General features: G+C 36.1%; 1 protein-coding gene across 2 annotated transcripts in view; it reads left to right on the top strand.

Moving 5' to 3' along the window:
* XRCC4 (X-ray repair cross complementing 4) overlaps positions 1–25804 on the top strand; it is a 251614-nt gene extending 225810 nt beyond the window's left edge. For both annotated transcript variants that reach the window (XR_013966814.1, XM_080803450.1), the window contains one exon: positions 25174–25804. Coding sequence is in view for 1 of the 2 variants with exons in the window: in XM_080803450.1 (XP_080659576.1) it covers positions 25174–25285 (112 nt within the window). In the remaining variant the exon portion in view is untranslated. The remainder of the gene's footprint in view (positions 1–25173) is intronic.
* Positions 25805–26588: the final 784 nt, after the last annotated feature.

Genomic DNA, 26588 nt, shown 5'->3' with positions numbered 1-26588 from the left:
GGACAGCAAAGCAGAGTATCTATTTGAAGATCTCGCAGTACCCATTTTCGTATTTTCCATTAGTTCAGGATGGACAGTACCATATGGCTTCCACATTAGTGGACCTGTTACTAATAAATGAGGGCTGATGTGTAATTACGTTTTCAGTGATTCATCTGTGAAACACCCTGGGTTGTTTTACGTGGAAGCATCTGGTTCACATGTGTACAGTGGTTATTCTGTGGTGATTGACATCTGTATTCTTCTAATGAAGTCCTAGTTACACAGATGTGAGCTATTGCTTTCTTTTTTACGTAGACAAAACCTGCATTTAAAAAATCCTTACCTTGACCCCAAATATGAACATTTCAGTGTTCTGCATGCACACACACACACACACACACACACACACACACACCCTCATAATGTGGCACTGTGACTGGAATATAATATAAATATTTCATGTGTGCCATATATGTCAGTTGTTGAGCAGATGCGTGTAGGCACCTTTATCTCTTTTTATGTTTGTTTACACTGGGACATCTGTTTTAGATTGTAAGCTCAAAGAGGTTAGTGACCATGGCAATTTAATATTATGCAGACAGTGTCCAGCAAAGCATAAGTCCCTTTCAAATGCTTGCTAAGTACTTGTCAGTCAAGATGGTGACATTAATGACTTTAAGGAAAAGTAGAACTTATAATCTATAAACACCTTTTGTACTTTAAGAAATATTTGCTAGAAATGGCTCTGCTTTCAACTTCACACATTATAATTAGGCAGGTAACACATAAAACTGTGTTGCTTTGAGCAGAATTAGTTTACCTTGTTAGAATGATTCTCTAGTGGTATGTGAGAAGAGGTTTTAAAAAAGCTGACTTCAAGGCAGGTTTCATGAAGCATGCAACATGTTGGCTGAGCCTTCTACTGTAGGTAGAATTTGGGCACATAGTAGTGAAGAAGACATTTGAGGCAAAGGGAAAGAGGTGTTGGTTAAGAGCATGGAGGAGGCCAGCAGACCTGGGTTCAAGTCCTGCCTTAGCCATTTATAAATTGTGAGAACTTAGGCAAGTGGGTTGTATATGTAAGGTTTTGGTTTCTCATTTGGAAAATAGAGACCATAACAAGACATAGGCTTATTGTGACAACTGCATGAATAAGGAACTTAACACAGCACCTGGTATGAGGAGAACATTTAATAAATGTTAACTGTTAGTCTCGGTGACAGATGAGCAACTTTGAATAGACTTTCAACAGAATTTTGCACGTTGAATTAAAAAGAGAAAGCCATGGAGGACAGATCCAGGTTATATGTGAAGCTTTAAACTACTAGTTAGAATTTTTATTTGCATCCAGAAAGGTCAAGGTCCTCTTTTTTAAAAAGTCATCTTTATAGCTCTTAAATTATTCTCTTCAATTACATGTGTGGCAGAATGACATCAGAGTATAATTATATATACTTGGATTAAAATATTGGTATCACAAGAAATAAGATGCTTTTCAATACATATGTTATCTTTATCTTTTAATCCTTTTGCTTTGTCTCTGCATACTAAGTTTAGAAACATTGTCAGGTCTGACTCTTCCTGAATCCCATGGAAAATCTCTCTTTACCTTATTTCCAAATTAATAATAACCATTTAGTTAATGTATAAGGGAGCGAATTTAGCCCACGCCTCAACAAACAGACGTAAAACATTCCTGTAATCAGCCATATGGCCATATCCAATTTCCCTAAGAAAAATGAACAAAAAATAGTGTGTATAGTATGTATGAAGTCTATGTCTGATGTGTAATATCAAAACTTTATGATTGGAAACCAAGGGGTGAGGTAGTCTTTAAGGAGAAACCTAAGGAATGTCTGATCTTTTTCTGTTTGGTAATATACAAGTATTTTAATGAATACTCGGTTCACTTCCCAAGGTTTTAATCATTTTATTTCCTGGGTTTATATTGATAGTTACTGTGGTCGTTTCTCCCATTAACATTTTTATCTCTATGTAGTATTTTAATTTGTCTATGGCAAAAATCACATTATTTCAAAATGGAACTTTCATTAAAAAATAATTTAATTTTTAGGTAGTTAAAAGCATATATGCTACTCTCTTGGTTGTAAGCTTTACTTCCCCCTTTAGCATTCTTAAGAGTAAGAACTAAGAGGAACTGCAGTGTTATAATAAACCATTTTCAATTAGAAGTAAATAGAACTGTTGCCTGAAGAGCATTACCTAGAAGGAGTATTCAAGGATGTTCATTGAAATGTGACTTGTAATAGGAATTTAAATTGTTTATAATTTTTTACTGTGAATCGGGAGTCAGTTATGGTACCTTGCTGTAGTGGAATATACTGTGAGACCATTAAAAATGATTATGTAGGGCCATAATTTCCGACAAGGAAAGATAATCCCTAGCAAATTAAGAGAAATGTGATATAAAGTATTTTTCATAATATAATTTAAAAGACTGTATTGTATATGTATATAAGGTGTGTGTGTATAAATCCAAATATGATATACACTAAAATATTAACAGGTGAATGGACAGAGGACAATTTTTATTTTTATTCTATTTCTCTGAAGTTTTTGAAGTGTTTGTAATATGCATATACTTTATATACCAAAAAGTAAATATTTTGTTGCTGTTGCTTGCACCCACTGGAATTGATATAGGAATCAGAATTTCTGAATTTGAAAACCAAGTCATCTTAAGAAGTGATTTGGGAAATTCACAATTCCTTCTTACCAAATGTTTATTTCAAGTAGTAACTCTTTCACTGTAAGGAATATTTATTTGATTTAACATCCAAAATAAATTAGGAGGAGGGGAGTAATACAGAATTTTTTTTATTCATGTCTTTGGATAAAACCTAAAAGTTACACTATAGACTTCTGTCCTGGTATAATACTTAGATTTTGGACCTAAAAACACTCAGATGTTGAAGGAGCCTTTTAACCACCCCTTTCCCCCAACCTAAATGTTGGATATTCAGATTCAGTTTGTCTAGGTATCTAATAGTGTTTATTATTATTTTAATAAAATTCCTATGAATGTAATTAGTGTTTCCCTTAAATAGTCAGTATTCTGATACAGCATTCAATTCCATTTCTTTATGAAAAATGTTGCTTAAGGAAAGAGAACAGTTTTGACTGTTATGAATAAGAATTACTTTTAATCATTAGCAGCCAAGTATTGCTTTAAGACTTATTGGATATTACCATGTAGTAAACATCAAACAGCATTTTATGTGTAACATGTTAATTTTTATGTATATAACTGGAATTACAAATAAGCCTTCTGTAAGGAAAGATGTGTTCCTGACATCTGGATTTGAAACTTAAAATATTGTCTAATCTTCTAAATCAGTTTTTTATGTGCTTCATCACAGCATAGTATACTTAATTCTTTAAATTTTTTGTTCACTAGAGATTTTCAGAGTTTGGAGTTAAGGTTTCCTGATTCACTCAGAGGCTAGCACAGTGCCTTCCATGGAGAAAATAATGGTTGAAGTGAGAAAAGTGTGAAAAACAGGTTTTTATAGTTGTGTTGACTTTTTTTGTCATTATTACTTTCTAATAATTTGTTCATCATAGGTTAAGTAGTTTTAGTGGAATGACCTGAGGAAATCTGTTATTTATAACAGTTCTAAAATTGTGTCTTGAGTTTTAGTTAAAAATAAACTTTTTTAAAAAAAGATTTTATTTATTTATTTGACAGAGAGAGATCACAAGTAGGCAGAGAGGCAGGCAGAGAAAGTGGGGAAAGCAGGCTCCCTGCTGAGCAGAGAGCCCCGCTGCAAGGCTTGATCCCGGGACCCTAAGATCATGACCTGAGCTGAAGGCAGAGGCTTTAACCCACTGAGCCACCCCAGGCACCCCCAAACTTTTTTAAAAAAAGATTTTATTTATTTATTTGACAGAGATCACAAGTAGGCAGAGAGGCAGGCAGAGAGAGAGGAAGAGAAGCAGGCTCCCCGCTGAGCAGAGAGCCCGACATGGGGCTCCATCCCAGGACCCTGAGATCATGACCTGAGCCGAAGGCAGAGGCTTAACCCACTGACCCACCCAGGTGCCCTAAAAACAAGCTTTTAAAAGAGAATAACTCTTTCCTTACTTGCAGATGTCCTGTATGTGTTAAACTATACCTAGACAACCATGATTCCTGCCTTCTAGAAACTTATAATCTTACAAATAGGATTTTTATTGCCCCTTTTAGTCACTTCCAGAGTTCTTGGAGAAAACCGTCCACTGATAAAGCAGGAAATATCAAATATCCTTTTTCTTTTATAGTATGACAGATGAGCCTGTTTTTACCGAGACAATAAAAGAATACACTGTGAACAGCAGTTTAAATGAATTAATTTTAAATATTCTCTTTTTACCCATCCATAACATTTTGAGGGGAATTTGGAGGTTATATATATTTTAAGGGAAATAATGATCAGACTTTAGAATCTAGATGAATGTTTTTCATGCATGTTTGTAGCCTGTTCAGTTTTCATGCTTATATTTTGGGACCGCTTGTGAATTTATGGATGACAGCTTTCCTAATTCCAAACAAGTGTTAGAATTTCTTGGTTCAACATTTTAATTTCTCGTTATGGTTTCTGATATTTGAAATCTGATTCTCCTTCTTCATTGCTCATTGATAATAAGATTGATGGTGATAACATGTTGCTAACAGGGGTTGCATTTTCTTCTCAGAATAGAAGGTGAATAGAGCTGAAGATTTTATTTTACCTTTGACTTCTAGTTGCATTTTTAAGGAAAGTAATGATTGCTTATTTTTCCTAGTCATTTCCCAATAGCCAGATAGAAGAGGTTTAGATGTACTAACATTCCTAAAGCTTAAATAATAATAATAACAACAACAGTGACAACTCAATGAAACTTAAGTTACAAGAAAATTCCACTAATGAGAGTCTTCCAGTAGTTAGTTGTTATATAGTTCTGAGTATGTGTTTACCTAGAACATGGCCAGCATTTGCTAGTGAGGCTTTTAGCCATGAGGATTGAAACATCGTTAATTTAACCACAACTTTTCCTTCCCAAACATTCCAGTACAGTGGAGTATAACTAAACTAATGGTATTAGTTATGAACTTGTAAGCATAGAAATTTATAAACAGCCAAAATTACTTGGAAAAAATAAATAAATTTCTTCATAATGGAAAGTGAGCTAGCTACTAGCCAGCAGTCGTTGTCAGAAATTAAAATTTCTTTGTGGAACCTATAAATAAGGTTTAAATTTATTTTATGTGAGGGGATTTCCAAAAACTCTGTATTATTGCTATTCTCATCTGGAATGGTTTTTATTCTGTGTAAATTATATTAAAAAGTAGCTGTAGCTTTTTTCACACTCAACTCTTAAGAGAAAAAAGGCAAATGCCTTTGACAAGACACTTTTTAGTCAATTTCAACACATGTAGTTCTTTATTCTAGGAATTGCATCAAATTCTGAATGAAACAATTATTCTAAATCATAGTTCCTGTTCTCCAGTTGCTTACGGTATAAGTGACAAAGATGTACAGAATTAAAAGCTGAGGCTCAACTCCTGTTGAGAGGTTGTTTCTGTGTCTCCTCCCCTTCAGTGCTGGTAGGCTTTTGACTCATTTGTAACAGCACAATGCAGGAAAAGCTGTGCTGTGTGATTCCCAGAGACTAGGTCAAAAAAGGCAACCTTGTACTTAGAGTCCCTAGGCTTTTATATAAGAAGTCTGAGTACTCTAGGCTTCCATGCTATAAGGAAGCCAAGCCGTTGAAGATTCTCCAGTAGCCAGTCCCAATCTTTGATGGCTCACAGTCCACACACCAGATAGGACTGAATTAGCTCTTAGAGAATTCCAGCTCCCAGCAATTATGTCACCCTAGTTTTCCAGTATTCCCAGTTAATGCTCTGATGCCATGGCACAAAGACAAACCATCCTCCACTGTGCCTTGTTCAAATTCCTGACTGACAGAAAGTATGAGCATAATACAGAGGTCATTGTTTGGTGCTGCTAAGGGTTGGTTTATTACACAGCAATGACCTACTTGATTTAGGATATACTGCGGTAGAATAGGAGATAATTAATTTCTGTGCCTAGGAAAATACAGAAGGCTTCCCAAGGTCAGTGATGTCTGAATTTGCCCCCCTCTTCTTTTTTAAGATTTACTTATTTATTTTGGAGGGTGGGGAGGGGCATAAGGAGAGACTCTTCATACATACTTCCCCCTGAGTGAAGAGCCCAGTGTGAGGCTTGATCTCATGAACCATGAGATGAACCTGTGCTGAAATGAAGAGTCAGACCCTTAACGAACTGAGCCACCCAGGTGCCCTGAATTTGGCTTTTAATGATGAGTGGGAGTCTGCTAAGTAAAGAACTTAGGAGAAAGAGACCTCTGGCTGAGAGAACTATGTGGAAAAGTTTGACGATGAAAGAATGGTGTGTTTAGTGGATGACAAGAAGTTTAGTATAGAAGAACATTGGATAGTTAGAGACAGAAAGATAGCCATGAAGCCAGAAATTATTCAATGATTTCTTTCTTTATTTGCTATGCCAAGGGAGTTTCAACTACACCATTGTAGGAGTGGAAGATAATAATCAGACTTCTGTCATAGAAAGATAACTAATTAGCAACAGTTGGAAGATGGGCTAAAGGAGGAAAGAAATGAAAGGGGGAAAGTTAATAATTACATGGTTTAGGTGACAATCAAGACTGAAATAGCTAGCCTTTTTCTGGTAGCAAAATAAGTTCAGTTAGGTAACAATGGTTGTTTGAATTGTTAATCAATTATTTCCTGAATTTGTCTGTTCAAGGCTTAATAATCAAATGCTATAGCCAGTCCTGCTTTTTGGCAAATCAAACCAATGCCTTTACAAAACATTGATTTAATTAAATTTGTTAATGATACTTCTGAATGCTGTATAAAAACTTCTTCCACTATGAATTTTGGAGAATTGTGATTAAATAATACTATTTTTATATTTTTCTTATGGACTATTATTATTATTTACACTAGGACATTTTTTAAAAAGTAATTAAATCACATCGGTTAATAAACTAATGGAACCATGTGTCATATTTACTCTCCTTCCTCAAAATAAACATTAGTTAAGTAAAAAATCTTTAAAAAATGGTAATTTATGTAATGATAAAATGTATATAATTCTCTTAGTAAATGTAGTTATGTAAATATAAACAAAACTGTAGTCAACAGCTTTCTGTGTGGTTTTGTTTGACTTTTAAATAAGATTTGAGTGCATTTCATGTATGTTTAGTGTGATAAATAAAAGTTCAGTGGTGACATTTGAACTTTTACTGGAATCATAACACCATCCATGTGATAAATTTTTCAAGGGTCAAAAGGGTAGATAGGTCTTTCTTCAGTCACTTTGAGCATGTAGATTACATCTTCCATGCCTTGTACTGCCTTATCTACAACAGTGAATTACTACCAGTTGTGAGATAAAATGAGTTGTTTTTAAAACACTCTGCCTCGCTAATCAGCTTGGCTTTACTTTATAGTTCAGTTAATTTTTTTTGAATGCACTAAAAAGAGTAATCTTTATAATTCAGAATCAAAATCCACAGATTGTAAATTATTTCCATCTGCCTTCTTCCAGTGCTCTGACTCCTTTCTGACATGTTTCTGTAAAACAGAACATCTCCCAGAACTTGAGCAATGACTGTCTTTACATTTCACCCATAAAATGAAGTTGAATTAGTACACTTTACGAAGAAGTGGGTTTTTGGTTTGTTTATTTTATGTATGAGTTATATGGTACTCTACTCATTTTTATATGAAATTATTATAATATTAGTGATGTTACAAAATAGTTCAACTTTCTTTTTTAGGATTTTATTTATTTATTTGACAGAGAGAGACACACACAGCGAGAGAGGGAACGCAGGCAGGGAAAATGCGAGAGGTAGAAGCAGGCTTCCCACCAAGCACGGAGCCCAATGCAGGGCCCCAGACAGGGCTCAATCCCAGGACCCTGGGATCATGACTCAAGCTGAAGGCAGATGCTTAACAACTGAGCTACCCAGGTGTCCCAGTGGTTTGACTTCTTTAAAAAAGTCTGACTGTGTAATCATCCTTAGTCACCTTTTCCGTGAAAAGCCTAGGGAAGTATTCAGGAAGGATTTGGAGCAGACTGATAATCAATAAATCCAAAGGGAAGGAGTTAGGTAAGCCACAGCATAGGATGGCACTAATGACAGGCTTGCTGCTTTGTGAGTGGATGAATTAATTAGACTGGGTAATTTTAAGAATGCTAAGAATAAAGCCTACTAGCAAGGACTAAAATAATGAAGAAATCTGTTAATTAAAGTAGAAATTAAGTTCTCTTACTGTAAAACAAAAGACAGTGGAGCTTTAAAAAGAAAAAAGAGGAGGAAAGGAAGGAGAAGGAATAGCCTAATAAAGCAGAGTATGTATTTATCAGGAAAATACATATTTATTTGCAGGCAAAAAAAAAAAAAATCACCAAGTATTTCCTAAAAGAGGAAAAGTGTGTGTGTTTTAAGTGTTAGAAAGGAGAGTGCTCGCTTGAGCAGCACATATACTAGAATTAGAAAGGAGGTTTGCTGGTGTCTGTGGTAATTAAGGATCAAAACTAGGTTCTGATTAGGACAGAATGAGTCCATACATCATCGGCGCATTATTGGTTTTTAAAAGGCCCATTATTTATCTGTCCAGAAGTCTGAGCAATTGGTTAGGTTCAGTTTGGGACTGGTATGCCAGTTACTCAAAATTTGTGGTCAGGACAAACTACAGTAATTTGCAGGCTCAGTGCAAAATGAAAATGCAAAGCCCCTTTGTTCAAAATGAGTAACAGTTTCAAGATAGTGATAGCAGATCAGTAATCTAGTGATGAGGGCCTCTAAGCATGTGGCCCTGTGTGACAGAAAATACATGTCACATTCCCATGGGGGTTGCATTTCCATGGTTCTTTAACAGCTTTACTCTTTGGAACTGTCATAATAAAGCACAGCTCTGTAGACAGGCCTCTAAACTCAACCTGGACTGGGGCTACTGGAAGTGTAATTTCAGGGGAGCTCAGCAGCTTCGTGCTGCTACTGTCTTGGATTGTTTGTATGCTCACCTTCGTATTCTAAATTTTCCAGCAGTCTCCTGGGTCTCTGACCCATGGTGAGCACTCCGTAAATAGTGGAAGGAAAGGTGATGAATGATATAGTTGCCAGCCTTTCTCAGGGAATCGGTTCAGTTTATCTCTGGGTAAGAAGATGCAATGTGGGTTCTTTGAAGTTTCAGTTCCTATTGCAGAGACCTCACAGATGCCTCCTCCAGCCAGGTTGAGGGTTTCTTTTAGCCCTAGGCCTTGTGTATCCTCTTAAACAACCCGTTTCTCTATTCAGTTATCCTGAAACATATTTAAGCTGATGGGTTAGAATAACAATTGAGCCCTGACCAAATTAAGGGAGGAGGAGGTAGAAGAATGGCCATCACCCTTCCAAAGATGTCTGTACCTTAATTCTTAGAACCAAAGCTATGTTAGGTCACATGGCAAAGGGGTTGCTGATGGATTAAAGTTGCTAATCGGCTGTCCTTAAATGTTACTGAATATCCTGGTTTATCCTGGTAGGTCCAATGTGTCACAATGTGTCTAAATGGGAGAGAGAGAGAGAGAGAGAGAGAGAGAGAAGGAGAGGCAGAGAAAGATGTGATGAAGAAAGCAAGGTCAGGGTGATGTGCTGTGAGACAGGGTCCTTCTGACATAGCTGGGCTTGAAGATGGAAGAAGACGGTAGCTCTGGAAGCTGGAAAAGGCAAGGAAATAAATTCTCCACTAGAGCCTCCAGAGAGGAGCACGGCTCTGCCAACACCTTGATTTTAGTCCAGTGAAATCTAGGTCAGACAGAAGACCTCCAGAACAATAAGAGAATGAATTTGTGTTTTTGTAAGCCATTATGTTGCGGTGATTTGTTACAGTAGTGGCTGGAAACTCAAACAGCTCGTTTCATACTGTAGTGAGACTAGAGATCACTAACTTACATGGCTGGGTATTAGTGTCTACCCATGATTTTTTTCCATTTCTCTTGGTAACCAAAAGTAGAGTTCTGTCTTCCTTTTCTATATTTTTATTTTCTTTCATTGAACCACTAAATTTTGGGTTTCAGGTTAGCAGATGTTGTATTCTCAAGGAAGTAACTAATGTAGTCTGTTCCAGAAAACACTGGTTTCCTGGGATGTTAATAGTTGAGAGATAGTAAAGAAAAGGGCTTCTGCTTCCAAGTTCACACCCCAAACCCAGGTTAAACAAGGTTCTTTTTCCTTAAAGCGCTTTATAAAGATATGATCTATGTAGAGAGTTTAAAAAATCTTAGCCATATAAGAGAATATCCAGCAAGAAGTATCTTTGTTCTTCTGCTCAAGCTCCTTTTCCCACAGTTAGCCATTACTAGTTTCTAGTGAATCCTAGCCTAGAGATGTTCTGTATACCTTTAAACACACACACACATGTTATATGCACATATTCTTTGGCACCTTGCTTTTGTTTTACTTAGTAATTTATTAGTATTTTTTAAAGATTTATGTATTGAGCAGAGAAAGAGAGCACAAGTGGGGAGCAGGGAGATGGGCAGAGGGAGAGGCAGGCTGAGCAGGGAGCCCAATGCAGGGCTCCATCCCAGGACCCTGGGATCATGAACTGAGCTGAAGGCAGAGGCTTAACTGACTGAGCCACCCAGATGCCCTACTTAATAATTTAATTAACAAATTTATTTATGGAATTTCCATAGCTTTTAATGTATAATACGCACATGAAACACTAAGAGGACTTCATGAGAAAAAAAAAATGCTTATTTTCCAAACATTTTGGCCTACACATTTCATTCTTTGAGAGCGTCTCATAAAACCATCTTTTGAGATACCTGCTTAACACCAAGCTGCTTTCCTCTGTACTAGAAGTAAGAATTAGTGGGGCACCTGGGTGGCTCAGTGGGCTAAAGCCTCTGCCTTCAGCTCGGGTCATGATCCCAGGGTCCTGGGATCGAGCCCCGCGTCGGGCTCTCTGCCCAGCGGGGAGCCTGCTTCCCATCTCTCTCTCTCTGCCTGCCTCTCTGCCTGCTTGTGATTTCTGTCTGTCAAGTACATAAATAGAATCTTAAAAAAAAGAAGTAAGAATTAGTGACTCCCATACACCAGCGTGGCATGATAAGTGTGGAATTGGGAGTGAGGGAAATGTAGGCTTATATCCTGGCTTCTGGATCACCTGGTTGTTGCTCACATACATATTTACTGACTGTGTGGCTTTGGGCAGGTTGTTTAACTTTATTGAGACTTCTACTTCTCAATACTGTCTACCTCACTCAGTCATTTGTTCATTAACTAATATATGCAATTATTAAAATGTTTATAAGCTACGTCAAGTGTAACAAGAGTCTTCTGCCTGAGAAGCTTTCTAGTCTTGTGAAGGAGGCTTCATTTGTAGCACTTGAAGCACCAATGAACAATGGCCTTTCTTAAAATTAAGGTTGTGGAGAATCATTTTCTACCAAGATGACAGTTTTCTACTTTTATAGGCATAGATCAACAGTAGCAAATGTCACACCATTTCAAAACGTGCAATGAATGTAGGAAGAAGTGAGGTTTAATATAGGGTTTTTCAGGTATTGATTTTTCAAAGCATGTGTAGATCCTAATAATCATCTGATGAATTATCAGAGTAGTATTACTTATCTGTATCAGTATTACTTATCTGAATAAAGTACTGTAAGTAATAAAATCTTCTGAATAAAGTACTGTAAGTAATAAAATCTTCCAAATTATTATAAAATTCCTGCATTAAATGTTGGCATTCTTGTGGGCTGCAAACATATATTTCTTAATGTTTGTGACTTAACACATTGAATTGTATAGAACCACAGAGTCTTTTTTTCAAATCCATAATATATATATTTTACAGGAAAATTTTAGAATTATCTTTCTTTCCCAATGCCTATAAAGCACCTTAACATTAAGTATAGTCTTCAGAATTCTGCTTTTTTATTTCAGTCAGAATTACTTATTTCAAAAGCATATTTCTGTTTTCTTCTTGCTCTTAATACATTTGAACAGCAAAGTCATATTCTTTTGAAAAAGATACCTTCAGAAATTTAATTGAAAATTACTAACACTATTTAATTGCCATTTCACTTGCCAGAAATGAAATTGTGACTTCTCTTCTTTCATTTTCCCAGGCCAACACAATAGTGTCTGGGCCCACTGAATTCCAGACAACATACAACACTTGTTTTATTGAGTCCTGATGACTTCAGTCTGTTAATTTGTTTAGGATATGTTTTTGGTTTTTATAAGGTCAACTAGAAATTTGAAGCTACTTTTCCCACTTATTCTAAGATCAAAAAATTTTTAAATACTGAAATTTAATTTGAAAATACTGTGGTAACTCTGGCAATGTCAAATCTTTAAGCATACATTTCAGACTTTTCCATTTAAAGAATGTTTCTGTAATTGAGTTTATTTTGGGAACTCTGTTAAGGTCAGTATGTTAGCTGCCCAGTTATTTAATACTAGCAAGTACAGAATACCTTGATTTGGCTATTTTTTTGTGTTCCTTTTGATGAAGGTTTGATTTGTCACATCCTAAAAAACAAATCATTTGCTGTTTGGCTTTTATTATTATAAAATAATTTATGTCCTTGCCAGCGCTCAGGTCTGATTCTCTCCCAGTATATCACCCCTAACTTACTCCTCACACCACATCTAACCTTTAGCCTGATGCCTGTGTGGATGTCAGGGAAGTTGGTAGTATACACATATATACACATATATGTAGATATAACTAAAATGTGAGAGAAACAGCTACTTTAGAATGATCTCCTTTGGTGGCCAGGCAGGAACTGACCCATCTGCTAGATTCTTGCTGTGGCTGCTGCAGTCCAAGAGTTTCAGACCTCCTTCTTTCCAAAAGAAAACATGGCCTATTCTTTTCTCTAATAAATCACAGCAATAGTAGCATCCTTCCAAGCTGTTCTTCTCAACTCCAGATAATTCATAGTGCGTGAAAACGTGGATTTCTAGATTGAGCAAAGTTGTATAGAAAGCTAGCATTTGGGTGGCAAGTGGAAAGAGCATAAGCTGTGAGCACACAAAATGAACTTGGCCCTTGGCCCTTGACAGCGCTTCTCTCTGATTCTCTCTGTATCTCTTACATCATTCCTTCACAGTCTCCTTTTAATCATTTCTATCTGCCCTGCAATTTTAATACTCTGCAGAATTCTATACGGAACTGTTTTCTCTGATAGTATAGTTCTCTTACTCTCTTTTGCCTTTAGTGCCAGTGATATGGCAGTGACTGCTATCTCCCTACACAAAACCCCAGCTGCTCCCCCGAGCTCCCCACCTATGTAATGGTTTACCTGTTCACTGTCTATCCCCATTCACATATCCTGCAGGCACTTCAAACCCTTTATGCCTAATTTAAGTGAAAAGCTTAAAAGCAAACCCTTTACACCCAATACTAATACTAATACTAATACTAATCCCTCTTCTATATCACCATCTTCACAGAAGCCAAACTCAAAAAACCCAGAAATCGGAAACATTGCCATGGAAGAGCAAAGAACTGTTAGGTACTTACACAATTTTGCTAACACAATAGACACACACACACACACACAGGTGTTCAGAGAGGAATACTGCCTAGTTTTGCGTGTTTTTGAACTTTGAGTAATAGAATCATATTATGTGTATTTTTTTGTGCTTTGCTCTTTTGTTCAACACTGATTCATGCATGTGTATAGCTGTATTGTTGTAGTCTATGGTGTGAAAATTCTGCAACTTACTTGCCTATTTTCCTGTTGAGAGACATTGGGTAGTTTTCAGTTTTTCACTATTAAAAGCAATGCACCAATGAACGTTTGTGCACATATCTGCTGACACAGATATGCAAATGTTTCCTGAGAATGTGTGCATAGGAGTAGAATTCCTGGGTATAGATATAAACATCTCCATATACCTGGTTAGTGGTTGCCAAATTGTTACCCAAAATGATTTCACTGTTTATACTCTAACTAGTAGTAATTTATCTTGTTACATTCCATGTCCTCTATGATCTCTGCTATTGTTGGACATTTTCATTTTTGCTAATCTGGTGTAAAATATTTCATAGTGGTTTTCATTTCCTTGGTTACCAGTGAAGTCAATTTTGTTATCGTATGCTTATTTGCCCCCACTGTTCCCTTCTCTTGAGTTCCTGTGGTCTTTGGCATACATTGTTAACTTATGTTGGATTTTTTAAATGTTACAAGAGTTTTAGATAGTGATCCTTTGTCAGTAGCATATGTTGCAACATCTCCTTTCAGTTTGTAACTTGTCTTTTCCTTTTCATGAAGGTTTCTACTGATCAGCAGCAGTACTTCTAATGCTTCTAATGTAATTGAATTGATCGATCTTTATGGTTTCCATTTATGCTTAAAAAGAGAAACAAAAACAAAAACTTATCTATTGTAAGATCCTAAAGACATTCTCCTCAATTTGTTGTGTGTATTGTGTAGGTTGAGATACATAGTTAGGCCACATAAAAATTGACCTTTGATTTTTGATTTCAGGACCATTGTTTGTGTCATAGTCAAGTGGGCATGATTTTTCAAGTGTCACAGTGCCATTATTCATTACACATTTTTCTGGAGCTCTCATTTTGCTCAGCTTGGCTCCTGGACATGATTCAGGAATATTATTCTCAGAATATGAAACAAAATGCAAGGGATTCACTCCAAACTATATTAATATTTCTCATTTGGTTAAGAAAAAGTTGATATTCCAGCTGTGGTAACACCAATATTAAACTAGGCTGAGAAATGCCCTTACAAAATGAGCCAATAACTGGAAATAACATTTTAAAAGATGTTGGTAATTCAACTCCCAGAAGGTTGTAAGAGAAGCCAATCTTCATTCAAACATTTTAGAGAAACTTTCCCAGGATGAGATATATCTTTTGACAAATTTAACTTTTGATTTATATTATTCATTGTTATTAGATGGTGGTCATGCAATTTGATATTTTGATTTGAGGTATAGTTCCTGTGTAGTTGTATATATGTTTGTATTCTAATACAGTGTGGAATCAAGCTAATAAAACAGAAATCTCTGCAGTCGTATTATTGAGAACAGAAGTCATCTTTTAGTAAAGCTGTCATCATCTAGTTTCATTTATTCCCTTTATTTAAAAAGTCCTTAAACTTAAGCATTAAACTCTACAAGCGTGGTTTATTCTTATCATTAGGCATTCTTCTTTAATTTACAATATTCATTTATTCCACAGATATTTATTAAGAACCTGTGTTTTGGAAAGTAGTCTGTGCTCAACTGAGTGTAACTGTTCCAGAATTCAGGACCTGGAAGAACTCTAAGATCATTTATAGTAATCATAATGTCCCACAAATTAAATTAAGACACTGAGATCCAGAAAAGAGATCCGGAAAACTGCAGTCACCTGACCAAAATCTCAGAGTGTTGGAGTATAAATAAAAATCCTTGACCCTGTCTTCAGAATTCCTCCTGTTGAATGATATTTTCCACAAAGATACCTGAAAAATCTTCCTGAGTCCTGAATATTGTTAAAATATTTATAGAGATTCCCAAAAGGACAAATCACTATGAGAAAATTATATTACATAGTTACTTCAAGCTCCTTATAAAAATTTTTAGGATGAAAAGACACATTTTTCTAAAAATCAGAAAAAGCAAAAATTTTAACTGCAAGCTTCCAGAGGGCAAGAATCATTTGATACCTTTATCAGTTTGTTTTATTCCCCTAATACAGGGAGCTGTTCATACTACATACGAAACAAATATTGATTAAATGAATAAAATTATATATTGAAATAGAAGGTAAAAACATTAGGTACTTTAAATGATTAAAGAAAAGAAAAATCAGGCTGAGTATGAAAAGTCTTTGTGGAACATTTAGGACTTAAAATGGCCATAACTAATGTTATGGAGGAACTCCCAAGTTTCAAGTTACTTGTTTAGCTCATTTTCTATTAAGACTTTAGATACAGATTCTCTGAGTTATTTACTTTCAGACTTCACCTCTAAGCATGAATTCTTGGAATAAGCATGTTCATGAAAAAATAATGTGATAAATATACTAAGTTATATGTTTAAGGATATTGATTGGTTTGTTGTTTGTAAGAGCATTAAAAAATGGAAATAACCCAAATATCCATCAGTAGACCAGTGGCTAGTACAACCAAATTAAAATGATGAATGTAGATAAGTATCTTTTTTTAAATTAACATATAATGTGTTATTTGTTTCAGGGGTACAGGTCTGTGAATCATCAGTTCTACACAATTCACAGCATTCCCCATAGCACAAACCCTCCCCAATGTCCATCACCCAACCACCCTATCCCTTTCCCTCCCACTGCCCAGCAAAACTCAGTTTGTTTTGTGAGATTAAGAGGCCCTTATGGTTTGTCTCCCTCCCAATCCCATCTTGTTTCATCTTTTTACTCCCTACCCCGACGACCCCCCACCTGCCTCTTAAATTCCTACCAGTGAGATCATATGATAATTGTCTTCCTCTGATATACTTATTTCACTCAGCATGATACCCATCCACGTCATTGCAAATGGCAAGATTTTGGTTTTTTGATGGCTGCATTATAGATATATATATATACATATACATACATACATACATACATACATATATGTGTGTATATATATACACACACACACATATATGTCACATCTTCTTTATCCATTCATCCGTTGATAGACATCTAGGTTCTTTCCGTAGTTTGGCTATTGTGGACATTGCTGCTATGAACATTAAAGTGTACATGCCCTTCAGATCACTACATTTGTACCTTCAAGGTAAAACCCAGTAGTGCGAAAAAAAATAAAAATAAAAATAAATTTTAAAAAATTTTTAAAAAACAAAAACCAGTAGTGCCATTGCTGGGTCATAGGGTACCTCTATTTTCAACTTTTTGAGAAACCTCCGTACTGTTTTCCAGAGTGGCTGCACCAGCTTGCATTCCCACCAACAATGTAGGAGGGTTCCCCTTTCTCCACATCCTCGCCAACACCTGTCGTTTACTGACTGGCTGATTTTAGCTATTCTGACTGGTGTGAGGTGGTATCTCATTGTGGTTTTGAGTTGTATTTCCCTGATGCCGAGTGATGTGGAGCACTTTTTCATGTGTCTGTTGGCCATCTGGATATCTTCTTTGCAGAAATGTCTGTTCATGTCCTCTCCTCTGCCCATTTCTTGATTGGGTTATTTGTTCTTTGGGTGTTGAGTTTGGTAAATTCTTTATAGATTTTGGATACTAGCCCTTTATCTGATATGTTGTTTGCAAATATCTTCTCCCATTCTCTCAATTGTCTTTTGGTTTCGTTGACTGTTTCCTTTGCTGTACAAAAGTTTTTAATTTTGATGAAGTCCCAATAGTTCATTTTTGCCATTGCTTCCTTTGCCTTTGGCAATGTTTCTACGAAGAAACTGCTGTGGCTGAGGTGGAAGAGGTTGCTGCCTGTTTTCTCCTCAAGGATTTTGATGGATTCCTGTCTCACATTGAGGTCTTTCATCCATTTTGAGTCTATTTTTGTGTGTGGTGTAAGGAAATGATTCAGTTTCATTATTCTGCATGTGGCTGTCCCAATTTTCCCAGCACCACTTGTTGAAGAGACTTTTTTTCCGTTGGACATTCTTTCCTGCTTTGTTGAAGATTAGTTGACCATAGAATTGAGGGTCCATTTCTGGGATCTCTCTTCTGTCCCATTGATCTATGTGTCTGTTTTTGTGCCAGTACCATACTGTCCTGATGATGACAGCTTTGTAATAGAGCTTGAAGTCTGGAATTGTGATGCCACCAACTTTGGTTTTCTTTTTCAACATTCCTCTGGCTATTTGGGGTCTTTTCTGGTTCAATATAAAGTTTAGGATTATTCGTTCCATTTCTTTGAAAAAAGTTGATGGTATTTTGATAGGGATTGCATTAAATATGTAGATAGCTCTAAGTAGCATAGACATTTCCACAATATTTGTTCTTCCAATCCATGAGCATGGAACACTTTTCCATTTCTTTGTGTCTTCCTCAATTTTTTTCCTGAGTACTTTATAGTTTCCTGAGTACAAATTCTTTGCCTCTTTGGTTAGATTTACACCTACGTATATTATGATTTGGGGTGCAATTATAAATGGGACTGACTCCTTAATTTCTCTTTCTTCTGTCTTGTTGTTGGTGTATAAAAATGCAACGGATTTCTGTGCACTGATTTTATATCCTGATACTTTACTGAATTCCTGTATAAGTTCTAGCAGTTTTGGAGTGGAGTCTTTTGGGTTTCCCACATAAAGTATCATATCATCTGCAAAGAGTAAGAGGCTGACTTCTTCTTTGCCAGCATGCATGCCTTTTAATTCTTTTTGTTGTCTGATTGCTGAGGCTAGGACTTTTAGTACTATGTTGAATAGCAGTGGTGATAGTAGACAGCCCTGTCCTTTTCTTACCTTAGGGGAAAAGCTATCAGTGTTCCCCCATTGAGAATGATATTTGCTGTGGGTTTATCATAGATGGCTTTGATGATGTTGACGTATGTACCCTCTATCCCTCACTGTGAAGAGTTTTGATCAAGAAAGGATGCTGTACAATGTCAAAAGCTTTTTCAGCATCTATTGAGAGTATTATTGGGTTCTTGTTCTTTCTTTTATTAATGTATTATATCACATTGATTCATTTGCAGATTTTGAACCAGCCTTGCAGCCTGGGAATAAATCCCACTTGATCCTGGTGAATAATCCTTTTAATGTACTGTTGGATCCTATTGGCTATTATTCGTGTTCATCAGGGATATTGGTCTGTAATTCTCCTTTTTGATGAGGTCTTTGGTTGTTGGATCAACATAATGCTGGCCTCATAAAATGAGTTTGAAAGTTTTCCTTCCATTTCTATTTTTTGAAACAGTTCCAGTGTCAGGAGAATAGGTATTAATTCTTCCTTAAATGTTTGGTAGAATTCCCCTGGGAAGTCATCTGGCCCTGGGCTCTTGTTTTTGGGGAGATTTTTGATTACTGCTTCAATGTCCTTACTGGTTATGGGTCTGTTCAGGTTTTCTATTTCTTCCTGGTTCAGTTTTGGTAGTTTATACATCTCTAGGAATGCATCCATTTCTTCCAGATTGTGAAATTTTCTGGCGTATTGTTGCTCGTATGTTCTTATAACTGTTTTTATTTCTTTGCTGTTGGTTGTGATCTCTCCTCTTTCATTCATGTTTTTATTAATTTGGGTCCTTTCTCTTTTCTTTTGGATAAGTCTGGCCAGGGGTTTATCAATCTTATTAATTCTTTCAAAGAACTAGCTCATAGTTTCGTTGATCTGTTCTACCATTCTTTTGGTTTCTATTTCATTGATTTCTACTCTGAATCTGTATTATTTCTCTTCTCCTGATGGGTTTTTGCTCTCTTTGCTGTTCTTTCTCCAGCCCTTCAGGTGTAGGATTAGGTTGTATACTTGAGACCTTTCTTGTTTCTTGAGAAAGGTTTGTATTGCTATGTACTTTCCTCTCAGGATCGCCTTTGCTGTATCCTAAAGATTTGAACAGTTCTGGGTTTTTTTGTTTTTTTTTTGTTTGTTTGTTTGTTTTTTTCATTTGTTTCTGTGAATTCTTTTAATTCTTCTTTCGTTTCCTGGTTGAACCCTTCATTCTTTAGTAGAATGCTCTTTAGCCTCCATGTATTTGCGTTCTTTCCAACTTTTTTCTTGTGGCTGAGTTCTAGTTTCAAAGCATTGTAGTCTGAAAATATGCAGGGAATGATTCCGGTCTTTTGGTACTGGTTGAGACCTGATTTGTGACTCAGGATGTGATTTATTCTGGAGAATGTTCCATGTGTACTAGAGAAGAATGTGTATTCTGTTGCTTTGGGATGGAATGTTCTGAATACATCTTTGATGTCCATCTTGTCCAGTGTGTCATTTAAAGCCTTTATTTCCATGTTGATCTTTTGCTTAGATGATCTGTCCATTTCAGTGAGGGGGGTGTTAAAGTCCCCGACTATTATTGTATTATTGTTGATGTGTTTCTTTGATTTTGTTATTAATTGGTTTATGTAATTGACTGTCCCCATGTTAGGGGCATAGATATTTAAAATTGTTAGATCTTCTTATTGGACAGACCCTTTAAATATGATATAGTATCCTTCCTTATTTCTTAGTATAGCCCTTGGCTTAAAATCTAATTTATCTTTAATAAGGATTGCCACCCCAGCTTTCTTTTGATGTCCATTAGCATGGTAAATGGTTTTCCAACCCTCACTTTAGATCTGGAGATGTCTTTGTGTCTAAAATGAGTTTCTTGTAGACAGCATATCGACGGGTCTTGTTTTTTTAATCCATCCTGATTCCCTGTGTCTTTTGATAGGGACATTTAGCCCATTTACATTCAGGGTAACTTTTGAAAGATATGAATTTTGTGCCATTATATTGCCTATAAGGTGACTATTACTGTATATTGTCTCTGTTCCTTTCTGGTCTGTTACTTTTAGGCTCTCTCTTTGCTTAGAGGACCCCTTTCAATATTTCCTGTAGGGCTGGTTTGGTGTTTGCAAATTCTTTTAGTTTTTGTTTGTCCTGGAAGCTTTTTATCTTTCCTTCTATTTTCAGTGACAGCCTAGCTGGATGTACTATTCTTTGCTGCATGTTTTTCTCTTTTAATGCTCTGAATATATCATGCCTGTCCTTTCTGGCCTGCCAGGTCTCTGTGGATAGGTCTGTTGCCAATCTAATATTTCTACTGTTATATATTACAAACCTCTTGTCCCAACCTGCTTTCAGGATTTTCTCTTTATCACAGGTATATATATATATATATATATATATATATATATATATATATGTATATATATATACACATACATATATATATATACACATACACACAAAAAAAAATAAGGGTAAACACGATGAAGGGATAGAGTATGATTGTAAAACTGAAAATTTAAAAAGATTCTAAAAAGGGAATTGATAAGTTAGTTGAAAAAAGAAAAAAAAAAGGTGGGCATATGATCAGGTTGGAGATTACAACAAAGCCACAAAGCTATATGCTATATTTAGGGTATATTTTCATCTGTTAGAAGAAAGTGTATCCCAAAATTTTAAAGAACGAAAAACTTACATGCATACAAAAAATAAGGTTAAATAGGATGAAGGGATAGAATATAAGAATGAAAATTTCAAAAAGATTTTTAAAAAGGTATTGATAAGATAAAATATTCAAAAAAAGGTTAAAATAAGAAAGAGGAAACATTTTAAAAATAAAATAAGAAAAAATAAAATTTAAAAAATTTAACTTGGAAAGACTAAGGAATCATGGGGAAGAAAGCCATGAATTCTATGTGCTGCATTCCACTAGCTCTGCAGTTCCGCAGTTCTCATTGATCAGTGAACTTGGTCTTGGCTGGCTGTTCTTTTTGATCTTTTGGGGGCAGGGTCTTTGCAGTGATTCTCAGATGTCTTTGCCAGAGGTGGAATTGCACCACCTTTGCCACGGGCCAGGCTAAGTAATCTGCTCGGGTTTGCTTTCAGTAGCTTTTGTTCCCTGAGCACTTTCTGTACATCTTTGGAGGATGAGATTGAAGATGGTGGTCTCCCAATCTCCAGCCTGAGGAGCTGAGAGCTCAGGGCCCCACTCCTCAGTGCACCCTCAGAGAAAGGCAGTCAATCCCTCCGGACTCCCTGGTCTCCGGCCGGCTCTGAGCTCACCCAGCCTGTGACCAAGCATTTCTATCTCTGGCCTACGGCCCTGTTTGGAGTCTCCATACCCAGCAGATTCCTGCAGCATACTCCCACACCATCCCACCTGGAGGTGGAAGGGGAGGGTCTCCCTGGACCTGGACTTGTGGGGTCTTGTGATGTCCCTGCTTAAAGAGCAGTGCCCACACTGTGCCTTGGATCACAGTTTAAGGTAACCCCAAGCTGAGATCCCACTGCTGGGATACTTTTCTGCAGCCGGCTTCCTGTCTCTGATACCTGAGCACTCTGCTGCACTCAGGCACTTCTGGTCTTTCTGTGACCCTGTGGGTACTGAGACCACACTGTCCCCATGAGGGCTCCATCCCCCTCTTAGCCTCTGGATCGATGTCCCTCCATGGAGCAGACTCACAAAACTTCAGATTTTGTGCTCTGCTTGTGGTGAGCCAGCCCCTCCCCCCGTAGTCTATCTTCTCATATACCACCTTGGATCACTTCTCCACATGTCCTACCTTCCATAAAGTGGTTGCTTTTCTGTTTCTAGAATTGCTGCTCTTCTTCTCTTTCATCTCCTGTTGAGTTTGTAGGTGTTCAGAATGGTTTTGATAACTATATAGCTTAATTCCTGGGCCCCGACAATATTTAGGTCTCCTACTCATCCACCATCTTGCTCCTCCACCTATTTATCAACTTCTGCATAGAGGAACACTGATGACTGAGAAGAGGTTATTCTTTCTTCTTAGGTTCTTATTTGTGACCTCCCTAAAACACTTCTAGGAGAGAGGTAAGAATGAGGACAGATTTCATGGGGCACCTGGGTGGCTCAGTGGGTTAAAGCCTCTGCCTTCCGCTCAGGTCATGATCTCAGGGTGCTGGGATTGAGCCCTGCATCAGGCTCTCTGCTCAGCAGGGAGCCTGCTTCCTCCTCTCTCTGCCTGCCTTTCTGCCTACTTGTGATCTCTGTCAAGTAAATAAATAAAATCTTTAAAAAAAAAATGAGGACAGATTTCAGAAATTTAAGGAATTAGAGAGTAGAGAATTAGATTTGGTGAATGTGGATAAAGAAAAAGGGATGCTCTCTGAAAGGCATATCCAAGACCCCGTAGCTAAGTATCTTTTAACATGCAAAGATATTGCTAATGTGTAGAGTAAAAAAAATTCTCCAAAAACAAAATTATATGTATTAGAATGATTCCATTTTTGGGAAAATAAAGACCATGAAAATACAAATCATGCAAAATAGAATGATGGACATTTTTATCTTCTTTTCTATGCTTTGTAGAATTTGTAAAAAGTCATAACAGTATTTATTACTTATATAGACGATTCAACTTTTCTTTCGGTTGTGGGAAGAGCTCTAAATTTATTATGTTGACTTATCACAGGTATAAAAGCTGTAGAAAATGATCTCTATTCATTGAACAACTTTTGTTGAACATCTGTTATGTACTAGACACTGAAAACAAGAGTTAGTCTGATTCTTGAGCTCCTTGTAACTTTAGAAGGAGATGGGAATCATAAACGGAGCACTAGGAATCTATATCCTTTAGACTTATCACTTCAGAGTTGTCCTTTTGTCTTATGCCATTTTTTTTTAAACTAAACTGATTGATCTCTGTTTTCTGGCTCTAAACTACGAACAAAATTAGAGATTTTTCAAGGTCTGACTTTTTAATTGAGAAAAATCAACTCTCCATTTTACCAGAAGGAGAAAAAGCAACTCTGAGACATTTTGGGCCAGAGAAAAATATTTAAATGTATTGAGTTGACATTGAAAATTTATACATGTAATAATTATACTTTTATTCTCTACTGTATCATTTTCTCCTTCTATGAAATATATTTTTAGATATTTAATTACATGTTACAATAATTGTGTCCATATTTATTGTTAATTTTAACATTAAAGTTCCCAGAGGGAGGACTTGTCATCTTGATAATGCATTAATACCTAGCACCTTGGCATTCCCATGAGTGTGATGTTGTCTGAACTTGGCTTGCTCAGGATAAGACAGAAACGTTGCAGCCAACCACGGTTAATTGTATGCAGTCAGGAGGCCAAGGAGGACCCTGTGGCAGTTTCATTTTTAATAATCTCTTGAGACTAAGTGTGGGTGCTAGATTTTTTAAATACTCTTAATCTAAACAAACTCAGTGTTTGGGGATTTTTAATTGGTTAGCCTTTTAAATTAAAGAAACTATTAGCCGGAACTTTTCTTTCTTCTTTCTTTCTTTCTTTCTTTCTTTCTTTCTTTCTTTCTTTCTTCCTTCCTTCCTTCCTTCCTTCCTTCCTTCCTTCCTTCATTCCTTCCTTCCTTTCTTTCTTTTTTTCTCTTTCTTTTTTGTAGTTTATGCAGTATTAGAGGCCAATAATAATAGTTTCCAAATGTTCTGTGGGAATTTATAAGCATTTTCATACATGATGCCTCATTTAATCTTTGGACCACCACTGAGGCAGCTGTTATTCCAGTTTTACAGGTGAGAAAACAGAAGTCTGGTTAGGTTAAATGACTTGTCTAAAGTCACATAGCTAAGAAGAAATAGACCTGGATCCACACATAGGTGTCCTAACTTCACGTCTCATTCTCTTAGCTATACTGAGCTGCTATGACTCTGCCTCTGCCTTTGAAGTTGGAAATATGAGGGCATTACTGAGTTTTAATGGATTGATACAACCTAGTCATAATTGCCCCTAAAACCACCTCTAATTGTCAATATGAAGCATGTTTTATTTAGGTTCCACAAAGAACCACTGACAAGGTTTATACAAGGGTCCTTCTGATTGAGCCATTACCCTGCAGGTTACTGTTTTATAAGTCCAATTAACAATCTGGGATCATCATGCCCTTTATCCCAGGACTCAAAGAGAATATTTACATAGATACAGATGTCAGCCCCTTAATGTAGTAACTCTAGTACTGAAATGGAATAAAATGTAGTTATTAAATACATGTAAATTCAGTAAGTAAATGTGGGCCAACATTTCTTCAACAACTGGTAAAATGTGAAGTCATTATCAGTTATATACACTTATAATGGAAAGACCACTAAAGGAAATTCATGTGATTAGAACTTCTGATATTAAGAGGTTCAAATGCGTGTTAATAGGTAGACTTTAAGGGAGCCAAAGGAAGATATAAATTGTGATGGGATTGTTAAAGAAATGGCTTGAGACATAGACCTTCTGTATCTTGGCATAGAAAGGCTTACAACACAGAGGATATTTTATTTCTTGACCTTAATTATGAGCATTGTTGTAGGCCCTTGAATTTTTATTAGCTCAGAATAGAGACAGATTAATCCTAAAGCAGTTAAAGTAATTAAATTCTCTTCATCTCTTTTTTTATGTTCAAGCAGCATGTAGAAATGAGTCTCTAAACCAATTCTAATAGAATTTAACTTTTATTTCACTTCTGTGTCTCTTAATTTTCCTTTACCCTATATGGCATTTTTAGAATAAAATACCGTTGATTTTCTTTTTACTCTAGGTTTGATCCTCCACTACCTGAGACGTCAAAAAAGGAATACAGCTCAGCTGAAAACATGTCTTTAGAAACTCTAAGAAACAGTAGTTCAGAAGACCTCTTTGATGAGATTTAACTGTCTCAAAAGGTACTTTGATGTTCACTAGACTATGTTTTCTGTTCATTTCTTTAAAAAAGCAGGATTTCAACTCAGCAGCAGCTATTATTGTACCTTACAATTTAATTACATACACACTGAATTGACACCATTGTGCAAAATGGATTATATGTGTATATGAAGATGTGATTTGATGACAGTGGTGCATTATTCTAAACTATTCATTCACATGCCTATAATTACATAAAATCTCAGACTTTTTATGGCAAAGGACACATTTATCTTATTTAGTTCACACATATTATATGTGGTAGCTGTCTAACATCCTGTCTAGGAAGATTTTGGAAATAGGACAAAGAAAATGTCTACAGTTCTTTCTTGAATAGTCATATTCTGAACAATGTTTGAGCATTTTAACTTGTGAAGTAATGTGTAAAATTTATTTTTAGTGTGTAAACAAATAATCTCAAAATCCGATGACAAATTTGTTGATGCATTGAAGATTTTGTGTTCCTAATAAAATATATTATTTAGCTTAGCTTTTCCTTTTTTTATAGTAACAGGCTTTGCAAGGTGCTTCTTAATATAAATGTAATCCCTTTTTTATCAAAAACATATTTTTCAGAGATTGTTGATGAAAGATTTCTTACACATTAAGGGCCTTCTTGGAAAACAAGGACCTTGCGATATTTACTTATCTATCCTCAATAACATCTGGCACAATTTTAAAAAAATACTCTTTCTACCTTCTACCCTCTCATTTTGTCTTCACTTCTCTCCAGTTGAACATCCATTTTCTCATGGTTCTCAAAGATAATAGTGACCACCATGTTGCTTAATTCAGTGGTTGGTCCATTCTCAGTCCTCAGCTACACCTGACATAGTCATATCACTTCTCCTCAGTAAACATTTACTTCACCTGATTTTTATAATAACATAGGCTGTGTTTATTCCTCTTTCATTTTGGCCCCTGAGTTTTTCTCCTTGACTGACAGTTAAAGTGTTTGAGTGCCTCGGGCTTAATCTTCAACTTTCTTCTTTTCATTATCAACATTGTCTCCCTAGCTTTTCTTTGGTTTTAAATACCATTTACATGCTAATATCTCTAAAATTAAAAGAGTTCTATTTCCATAGTCATATATGTATGCATACAGTTGACCCTCGAACACCGTAGGGGTTGGGACACTGATACCCTGTTAGTCAAAAAACTACGTATAATTTTTGATTCCCTAAAAACTTAACCATTAAGAGCCTAGTCTTGACTGGAAACCTTACCGATAATTTAAAGTCAATTAATACATATTTTGTTTATATATATTAT

This window comes from Martes martes, assembly GCF_963455335.1.
Source record: "Martes martes genome assembly, chromosome: 5".
NCBI classification, from domain to species: Eukaryota; Metazoa; Chordata; class Mammalia; order Carnivora; family Mustelidae; genus Martes; species Martes martes.
Note: the sequence above shows the minus strand (reverse complement) of the source record. Positions and strands in the feature narration are given on the sequence as shown.